This window comes from Triticum dicoccoides, chromosome 4B, assembly GCF_002162155.2.
Source record: "Triticum dicoccoides isolate Atlit2015 ecotype Zavitan chromosome 4B, WEW_v2.0, whole genome shotgun sequence".
Taxonomy (NCBI): Eukaryota; Viridiplantae; Streptophyta; class Magnoliopsida; order Poales; family Poaceae; genus Triticum; species Triticum dicoccoides.
In genome coordinates, this window is record NC_041387.1 from 410312246 (window position 1) to 410321819 (window position 9574).

The 9574-nt window shown below is 47.2% G+C and overlaps 3 protein-coding genes across 5 annotated transcripts in view; 2 read left to right on the forward strand and 1 right to left on the reverse strand.

Annotated features, from left to right (window-relative positions):
* Positions 1–2197, forward strand: part of LOC119296397 (mitochondrial import inner membrane translocase subunit TIM22-4-like) — a 3963-nt gene extending 1766 nt beyond the window's left edge. The window contains exons 2-4 of one of the 2 annotated variants that reach the window (XM_037574792.1): positions 749–942; positions 1041–1113; positions 1722–2197. In XM_037574792.1, coding sequence (XP_037430689.1) covers positions 749–942; positions 1041–1113; positions 1722–1807 — 353 coding nt within the window. In that variant the 3' untranslated portion in view covers positions 1808–2197. The remainder of the gene's footprint in view (positions 1–748; positions 943–1040; positions 1114–1721) is intronic. The other variant, XM_037574793.1, reaches the window with a different exon arrangement.
* Positions 2198–2594: 397 nt separating this feature from the next.
* Positions 2595–6422, reverse strand: LOC119296398 (hyphally regulated cell wall protein 3-like). Of its 2 annotated transcripts, none has more exons than XM_037574795.1 (5): positions 5933–6422; positions 4064–4148; positions 3256–3625; positions 2937–3179; positions 2595–2824 (listed from the first exon to the last, which is right to left on the reverse strand). In XM_037574795.1, the coding sequence occupies exons 3-5, from the start codon at positions 3602–3604 to the stop codon at positions 2766–2768; spliced, it is 651 nt and encodes a 216-aa protein (XP_037430692.1). In that variant the 5' UTR covers positions 3605–3625; positions 4064–4148; positions 5933–6422; the 3' UTR covers positions 2595–2765. The 2 variants fall into 2 exon arrangements, with proteins under 2 accessions (XP_037430692.1, XP_037430691.1); XM_037574794.1 differs by having other exon boundaries at positions 3256–3628; positions 5933–6421.
* A 1136-nt stretch (positions 6423–7558) lies between these two features.
* LOC119293694 (myb-related protein Zm38-like) lies at positions 7559–9192 on the forward strand. The gene is made up of 3 exons (XM_037572073.1): positions 7559–7691; positions 7804–7933; positions 8428–9192. The coding sequence occupies exons 1-3, from the start codon at positions 7559–7561 to the stop codon at positions 9089–9091; spliced, it is 927 nt and encodes a 308-aa protein (XP_037427970.1). The 3' UTR covers positions 9092–9192.
* The last annotated feature ends 382 nt before the right edge of the window (positions 9193–9574 follow it).

Here is a 9574-nt window from a genome sequence, read left to right on the forward strand (position 1 = left end):
ACACACACCTCCGGCTATCAGTTTTTCCTTTTAGCCTTCCCCTGTTTGCATGCTTGATTGTACAGTTTTCGCAGAGTGAATAAAATCGGTCAGAGCGTGTCTGGTTCTTCCAGTTGTCTCGTAAAAAAAGTTTGCTCTGATCCATTCATTTCATGTTTCCTGTTGTTTCTGCTTCAAATGAAGAAACTTAACATTGGATCTAATGCTCCTACCTAACATTTCCCCCCCAGTATATAGTTACTGTAAATAAGTGCATGCCATAACATTGTGTGTGCGCGCGCGTTCACGTGTGAGTACTAGTAACATTTCACTTGTGTAATATATGTAGTTTTCATGAATCTGGAACATGGCAAAGGCCTGCGATGTTAAAGTATCTATTTTCTGATTTTGCCCTGTTTAATGATTTGTGGTTTAGAGGATAGAATCAGTGATATTGATACCATGCACCCTATTGTATGTATTACCAAAGTATCACTATTTCCTATAGTTTGACATTTGGTATCCTTAAGACAATAGCCAACAATCAGTGGCTGGATACTCCGTCCTATACTAACTTAGAAGTCATGTTAAGTTGTTGCCTGATGACTTGTGCTTCTATGCTTGTTAATCATTTGGCGTCAAGCTAAACAGCTTAGATTATCAGCTATTGGCTTATCCCACATGGGGCCCACTTACAAGTGCATAATGTTTCATAAAATGGACTTATGGAGTATGCACAGCTGTTATTAACTGCATTGCTTTCATTCAGTAGGGGGTGGTCTTGGTGTACTTATGGGACTATTTTTTGGAGCTTTGGAAAATCCAATAATGGCAGAGGAGATGACAGCAAGGCAACAAATAGTCTACCAGGCAAAACAGATGGGTAGGAAAAGTATGAGCCATGCTAAGACCTTTGCAGTAATGGGCTTGATTTTCTCTGCAGCTGAATGTGTCGTTGAGAAGGTAGATGCAGTGTGACATTTTTTTCTTCTTCCATTTATGAGCATTTCTGTAATTTTTTCTTACTTATTTGGACACTTTGAATCGTCATGTCCTGGCAGGCTCGGGCAAAGCATGACATTACCAATTCAGCAGTAGCTGGCTGTGTCACAGGAGGAGCTTTAGCTGCAAAAGGTATGTTTTTTTTTTGTGACAACTGTTGATGAGAACCAACATTAATTTTTATCATGGATCAATTTATGCTCCCAAGAGAATTTCCCTATCTGCAATCGTTAGAGATGTTTTAGGTTGGCTTGGGGTGGATGGGCCGACATTTCTTTTTGGATGTAAGAAAGGAAGTAACCTACTAGGGCAAGTTGAAGGGCAGTCGTACTCATCATGTAGTCAGTGTGCCAGGCGAGCAGTTTTTGTCCCAAATTCTCTGATATGAGATTTCAGATAGTTTAGCCAATGCTATATGTCTGTCTGTATTTGGGAATTTAGAGATACTCATCATGTAGTAGGTGTGCCAGGTCAACAGTCTGTAGCCAAAGTTACTTACCTTGTCTACCCCTTGATTCTTCAAGTGCTTAGCCAAAGTTGTGATTGCTTATTTTGAAACCTTTTTTTTTTGTCACCTTTGATTCAGCTATAAAGCAGTAAATCATAATAATGAGGACAACAGCACCGTGGATTACAATTAGCAAAGCACTCTAGCACCACTAGCAAATTCTTATGCTGTTGCTGGTTATGCAGCTCAACTTGATATTTCATCCGTAATGGAATTGGTATTTTCCTTGCAGGTGGCCCTCAAGCTACATGCATCGGGTGCGTGGGTTTTGGTGCGTTCTCTGTGGCGATTGAGAAGTTCATGGAGCGATATAACTGAATCGGTGATGGAAACGTTGCATCCTATAAATCGAGTGATGCTGTCTTTCTAGCAAGCATTAGCAGGATTCAGCATTGGCCGAACAACTTTTGGTTTATTTTGCAATATTCAGTCGTTGGCATGTATGTACTCAGAGATGGCGTGACCTAAATTTTACGTCTCGCGGCTATCCATCGCACTGAGTAGCTATATTGTTTCTCCAGTCTGTAGCCAGTTTGATGTCATGGCATGTGGTATACGCATTTTGACTTATGCAATCTCGTAGCTAGCTGCATTTCTTCCTCCCATGATTTTGCTCTGCCAAATGCATCGCACTGAGTAGCTATATTGTTTCTCCAGTCTGTAGCCAGTTTGATGTCATGGCATGTGGTATACGCATTTTGACTTATGCAATCTCGTAGCTAGCTGCATTTCTTCCTCCCATGATTTTGCTCTGCCAAATGCCATGACGACACGATTTTGGGGACATCACTGCGGTAAGGGAAATATGTAGTTCAAATGCAAATTTAAACATCTGTTTTCATCTGTGCCGTCACTAGCAGGGGTGTATCTTGTATCTTTGCTTCAGAGAAGCCGCTTTAACATGTGTCTTGTATCTGTGTCTGTTGTCCATTGTTTTGAATGGTTTCAGAGAACTCTATTTGACCTTTCCTTTCCGGTTTAGTAGGCTCATCTCATTTTCTTGGTAATCCTCCTTTTCTAAAAAAAAGTCTCATTTTCTTGGTTTTTCCATATTATAAGTCTTATTTCACTTCTTTCCACCACATGTTCACACTCCAAGGAGTACTAGCAAGTATAATAAGCGAGGAGGACCAGTTCTCAGTCAATGCGATTACAGGCCAGTACACTTATCAAGGTGCAAACATGTGTTACAACATGAGCATCAAGAAAGAGGGCACGCTGGGCGATGTAAAACTACACCCAGAAATAACAAGTGCCAAATCTATCTCCTGCTAGTCTAGTCGTCGATGATGGAGATGAGCAGGGAGGCCTCCTCAGCATCGGGCCCCCGAGTGTCTGCAGCGAGGCAAAAGAACAGAGGGAGAGAGAGCAAATCCTGTCAGCTGAAACAATCGAGGCAACAACACAAGGATATGGCGGAACTGAAAATGGCAGATTGGCAGTGCACCTGAAGTGGGGAGGTTGGACATGATCTGCTTAACGAGCCCACCGCCGTTGGAGCTCGGCTCGTCGCCTCCCATCTCCTTCTCCTTGCCCTCGCCCTCACCGTTACTGTGATCAACATCTTCCCCGCTGCCGCCGTGGGTTCCATTGCCGGACATGGCCATGCCGATCTTGGAAGCCATGGCGCTCAGTATCCCGGCCTGCTCGCCGCCTTCGTCCTCGTCTTTCCCTTCCCTTCTCTCTTCCTCTGCTCCACGAAAGACTGTCAACCAAAGTTGCAGAGGCTGCGCGGCAAAGGCTAAAGTAAAAGCGCAGTGACTTACCAGCGGCCGGCGGGGAAGGAGACGAGCTGGACAGCAGCTTGTGGAAGATGCCATTGCCGGCCGCCTTCTCCCCGTCGCCGTCAGAGACAGCAAGCGCGTTCCCGTTGCCGTTGCCATTGCCTTCGCCGGTGTCCTCAGCGCCGCCGCCGCCGCCGTTAGTAGCACCCGACATGGCCACGCCGATCTTGGACGCCATGCTGCTGAGAAACCCGCCCTCCTCAGCCACCGCCACCTCTGCCTTCCCCTCCACCGCACGACCAGCGCCGGCCTCCTGCTCTTCCTCTCGTCCGCGCTTCTTCCCCTGCGCCTCCTGCTCCCTCCTCTCCGCCTCGCCCACCGAATCCTCCATCACGAAAAAGTGTGTGTGCTACTGCTGCAGGAAAGGCAGGAACAGATCAGGTAATATCTTCCAGGAGCCGTGCCGCAGGAGGGATATATAGGCGGCTGGCGTGCACGCGTCCTGCGGAGATGCCCACCATGGCGGCCCCTCGCGTGCTTGGCCTGGCTCCGCGTAGCCTGGCGCGCGGTGATTGGCTGGACGTTGCCGCGATATTTTTAAGGTCGCTTTGTGGATTGCCCTTTTGTTTTGGGAGTGTCTATTTAGCATTTGACTGTTTTACAATTGGAGAACATTCAAATTTTCTGACTAATAAGCAGATGTCACTTATATGTCCAAAACCTACCCCACCAACGTTGTATGTAGCTCTATTTCAAAAATAAAACGGGTCAGGAAATAAACCCGATTCAACTAAACCTGGACCACAACCCAGTTTCACAAAAACAGAAAAGGAGGGTCCACAAAACACACCGAACAGCTGCCATTCACCAATTCTTGACCCCCTTCACCAGTTTCACCACTTCTTCACCCCCTTCAGGCCTTCACCACGCTTGACCTATTACATGATAAAAACAACTTTAAAAAGAACCATCAGAGAAACTAGTTACAAAGAAATTCCAGAGACAGCAGGAGACTCCGGAATGTGTGATAGCTAGCGATTGTAAAACTCTAGAAATACAAAATTTTTGCTGTCTTATGTCAAAAATTACAATAGCAAAGGCATGGAAATTACACTACAACCCTGAAAAAAACATATAGTGGATTTACACTGTAAAATACAAAGGAACTCACAAGGATTTACAATCGTATTACTCATAAAGTTACACTGTAAACACCCACGAATTATAGTCATATATCCCACGAATTACACTGGAAATCCCCTAGAATTGCACTGTTATTATCAGGTATTTGCACTTGTAAAAACTGATGAACTTACACTGTAAGTACTAAGTACCCATGTCATACTACAAGGTAAATCGGTAGTAAAATCCACTGTAATATATTTGACATAAACCTACAATAATTACAGTGCTAAAGCATTGAAATTACAGTGTAAATCTGCAGTAAAATTCACTGTAATCCATCTGACATAAACCTACAACAATTATAGTGCCGAGGCATTCAAATTACAGTGTAAATCTGTAGTAAAATACAGTGTAAGCCATACAACAATTCATTACTGAAGCTAACTGAAGAATACCAAGAATCTGCTGTAAATCACTGTAATATATATGAAACATATAACAATTACAGACTTGTAGCGTATAAATTACAGAGAAAATCTTTGATAAATTACAGTGATGAAGCAACTGAAAGTAATCTATAAAACAAAAAAACCAAAAGCCCTACAACAATTACAGCACTTAACCATGCAAATTACAGTATAAAACTACTAAATAATAAAGTGTAACCATGCAACAATTACAGTCCTAAAGCATAGAAACAGTGAAAATCTGGGGTAAATTACACTGTAAATTTGGAGTCGGAAAATTACAGTGCAATTTTACGCATATTACAGTGCAGATCTGAGCTAAATTACACTATAACTCTAGGGTATATTGCGCTGTAATTACAATAAAGAAGCATATGCATTACACTCAAATTCTGATAAGATTACACTGTGATTCTTGCTAATACTGCAACAACACTACAGGCCTACATCAGCACTACAGACCTAGTACACACAAATTCAGAGAAATTTTGGGGTATATTAGCATGAAACCATGGAAACTAAACACCTACATCTGACAACAAAAATCAAGAGGGATTCAGGGACTACAAGAGCTAACATGAGCAGGAAAATGAAACAAATAACACCTACATCTACATAGCAAAGGGTCAGCCAAAATCAAACTACAAATGACAAACTACATCTACATCGCATAAGCCAGCAGGATCCTAAGCCAGACCATGTACAACTACATCTACATACAAAAAATGCATGCGGATTAGACACCCTGGCCACCAGAAAACAGGGGAATCCAGCGCTACAACTACAAAATCGCCTACCTCTACGGCTCTTCATCTACAGTAGAACAAACAAATTAGCAGGGAGGAGCGACCACAACCATCAGATGACCTAGAACACCCACCTACCAGTGGCTACACCAATGACTAACAACACAAAACACACATCTTAGGCAGGCAGGAGGGGAGCAAAATGGTGGACTACAACAACACGGCAGCATGCACCTATAATAGAAATCACATAGCACACAAAACCAACAACAACGCATAAAAAACGACTACCAACAATCGACAGCCCTAGATCTGGAAGCTACACGAACAGAGACAGGGCAAATCGAATGCGAGAAAGAGGGAGAGAGAGGAAGACCCAACCGGGGGAGACGAGAATCAAAGGGAAAATCAAATTCGAGCAGAGAGGCGGCTCGGAAACGCCATGAACCCGACGGAATGGCCTCCTGTCCTCCGCCGCTCAAGCGCCTCCTCTCTGCCCCTCTGCCTCATCGAAACAATGCCACCTAAAATGAAATAGGGAAAAATTGGGGGGAAATGAAAAGGAACCGAGAGACCCCGAGGGCGCTAACGGGCTAGCCCAAAATAATAACGCACCCTACAAAGAAACCCACGCCTGAAAATCAGAGTTCTCAGCGTGAATCTTAGTGCGAGATCAGACGGACAAGAAATTGAATGACAACGAATTGAAAAACAGTCGACTGTAAAATAGCAAAACCGTTTGTTTTTCCGCTTCTCGATTTTGTGCACGCAAAACTTCCGGGCGGGGCCCGGAGGCAGCGACGTGCCCACGGCGCGGTGGCCGGTGGATCGCAGGGGTTGTCGGTGGGGATGCCCGGGACGGCGAGTGCCGAAACTATACTTTACTCCATGGGAATTGAGCGTCGGGGTCGGTCGGTCTTCACGTGTCCCGGGAATGGGAAGTGCAACTCTGTGAGCAACGGGCGGGTGGGGGTGCTGCATCTGAGGCTCGTAATGCTGGTGCCATGTCTATCCACACGAGAGAAGCTGCAGCGTACAGTGTGAAGCCTGATAGGTTGGTTGCGATGCTTAGCGTTGGAAGAGAAACTACTACTAGTACCGTACGGGTCTACGTTAGACACAAAAATCAGAGTGGCGCAGCGGAAGCGTGGTGGGCCCATAACCCACAGGTCCCAGGATCGAAACCTGGCTCTGATATGATTATTTTTTTGAATTTTTCTTGATTAGATTTGATACTTCTATCTGTTTCTTTTCCCTGGATTGAGCTTCGTTTTTTTCCCTCTCTGCCCGAATGGCTTGCTCGGTGCTTCTTCTTCCTTCTTCTCTAAAACCAACACGAGACGCTGAGACAGCATGCATGCATTTTCTCCTCGTAATACTACAAACTGTCAAGGATCACATGTGCGGCGCCAACACAACTGTCAAGACGATCGTACAAACGCGATGAGCAGAGGCGCCTGCGATATGATCGCATCGCCAGCTCCCAGGTGAAAACCGATTCCGCGGCGCTGATGTCGTGAAAATCATCATGTACAACTCGTGAAAATATTTGAAACAGCCCCCGGCCCTCCACCCTCACACACAGCGTTTGATTAGATTAGATTAGATTAACCCACCAACCCGCATCTGAATATTTGATCCCTCCCTGATTAAGCTGTTGATTTGCCGGAGGGAAACAGTTGCAGGCGTGCCATAAACTAGGGTTAAAGAAGCGTTTCCATCGGATCGTCACTAACCCATGCCATCACTAGTTAAATGAGGAGGGGGGAGGTCATGCTTCCGTCGCGTGCCCCTCCACCATCTGGACATGTTGTTGCCGTGCCCCCATCTCTCTCGCCGGAGCGCCCCGGCCCCTTATATGTACACCGGTGCCACCCTGCAGTGTGCGATCTCGTCGGGGGGCACCGGAGGTTGGTGCAGTGCTGGTTCTCGAGCTATACATATATATATCTATCACCGTTTGGCTGCTTGTAGAAGGGGAGGGGAAGGAGGGTGGCGCCGGCCGGGATGGGGCGGCCGCCGTGCTGCGACAAGGCGAACGTGAAGAAGGGGCCGTGGACGGCGGAGGAGGACGCCAAGCTGCTCGCCTACACCTCCAACCATGGCACCGGCAACTGGACCTCTGTTCCCCAGAGGGCAGGTCGGAACCCTCTCCCCCGGCCGGCCGGATCCACGTCTGGCATCGAAATGGTGTTGGTTTTGCATGGTTTCTGGCTGATGTGTGTTGCGTCATGGATGGGTGCGTGCTGCAGGGCTGAAGCGGTGCGGGAAGAGCTGCAGGCTGAGGTACACCAACTACCTGAGGCCCAATCTCAAGCACGAGAACTTCACGCAGGAGGAGGAGGAGCTCATCGTCACCCTCCATGCCATGCTGGGAAGCAGGCGCGTCTCTCTGTGTAGTACCTGTACATGCATGTCATCCATCGCTTACTTTCTCGATTTTGTCATCAAGTTTTCGGTGAATGCGAAACTCTGCTGCTACTGGTTCTGTCATCATTCCTGCCATATATAAACTTTGCAACCATATACTCTAGCGTTCAGATCTTATAGATTTATGGAAGTTCTGAAAATCTCACGTTGGTTTATGACAGTTGATCATATACCGGAAATCACGTCCTACTTCTATTCAAGAATTTACTTCAGTCGTTCATTCAAATCAAAAAATAGAAACAAATGTAGTTTAATGCAGTGACCAGTCTCGTGTCTACGGTTCTTCTGAATATATTCTGTTTCCTGGTAGAATGTACAGTAGTGAAAAGCTGAAAATTCGGTGAAGAACGGATCTGAATAGCTGTCTTAAATTGATAGTGTTTGTCAGAGAATACTTCACACCTGAGCGTAACATGAAAGTACGTGTACGTGTTGGGTGCATGCAGGTGGTCTCTGATCGCGAACCAGCTGCCGGGGCGGACGGACAACGACGTCAAGAACTACTGGAACACCAAGCTGAGCAAGAAGCTGCGGCAGCGGGGCATCGACCCCATCACCCACCGCCCCATCGCCGACCTCATGCAGAGCATCGGCACCCTCGCCATCCGCCCGCCACCGAGCGCCGCGGGTGCCTCCTCCTCCTCCTACCTCCCCGTGAACCCAGCGGCGGCGCCGGGGCTCCAGCCGCTGCACGACGACGTCAAATACCACGCAGTCCTGAACCAGCAGCAGCAGCAGGTCATCACGCTCCTCGACGCCGACGCGCCAGGGGCGGCGGCGTCCCCGGACCACCCGCTCAAGTGGAGCGACTTCCTCGCCGACGACGCCGCCGCCTTCGAGGCGGCGCCGCAGGTCGTTCTTGGTCAGTACCAGGATGCCGCGGTCGCTGGTGGCGGAGCACACGCGTATGGCGACACTGACAGTACTGCAGCCGATGGTGTCGGCGTGGGCGGGGAGGATAGCGCAGCGTCAGCGTTCATCGACGCGATGCTGGACAGCGACAAGAAGATGGGCGTGGACCAGCTCATCGCCGACCTGCTCGCCGACCCGGCATACTACTACGGCGGGGGCTCTTCCTCTTCGACGTCGGATCTGGGGTGGGGCTGTTGATCATTTATTTAACTAGAGGTTACATATCTTACATTGGGACGGCATTTAAACATATTTAGGGCATCACATTTTCGTTTGAACTTGTTATTGGTACTCCATGAACCCCGATCGATAATGAGCTGATTAAGCGTGCGTTTTTGTTTTAAAAAAATGATTAAGCGTGAGCTGATTTGATGTATTTGTGGCAATCGAACGGGTAGATGGTGTAGGATTTACTTTTTAATAAGTTCCTTTGGCCGGCTGATCCTTCCAGCATTTACACGGCGAAGTCGGTTTACATGAGGTTGTGTATGGTATGGGTCTTGAGCGATCTCCCACAGACGTGTGCATTTGGAGGAGTTAGGCATCTTTGAAGTGCAAGGTCTTTGCGTGGTTGACAACCAAATATCGCCTGTGGACGTCCGACCAACGTGTGAGACACGGGCTGCAGGACGAGCCGTCACCCTGCTATCTTTGCCTATAGAAAAAAAGACAATGTGGATC

Bases quoted from the DNA above. Each gene is read 5' to 3' on its own strand.
- LOC119296398 (XM_037574795.1), bottom strand. From the start codon at position 3,604: ATGGAGGATTCGGTGGGCGAGGCGGAGAGGAGGGAGCAGGAGGCGCAG. The intron at 3,180-3,255 runs GTAAGTCACTGC...TTCGTGGAGCAG, and splicing joins TCCTTCCCCGCCGGCCGCTG to AGGAAGAGAGAAGGGAAGGG. The intron at 2,825-2,936 runs GTGCACTGCCAA...GCCTCGCTGCAG, and splicing joins GTCCAACCTCCCCACTTCAG to ACACTCGGGGGCCCGATGCT.
- LOC119293694 (XM_037572073.1), top strand. From the start codon at position 7,559: ATGGGGCGGCCGCCGTGCTGCGACAAGGCGAACGTGAAGAAGGGGCCG. The intron at 7,692-7,803 runs GTCGGAACCCTC...TGCGTGCTGCAG, and splicing joins CTCTGTTCCCCAGAGGGCAG to GGCTGAAGCGGTGCGGGAAG. The intron at 7,934-8,427 runs GCGCGTCTCTCT...GGGTGCATGCAG, and splicing joins CATGCCATGCTGGGAAGCAG to GTGGTCTCTGATCGCGAACC.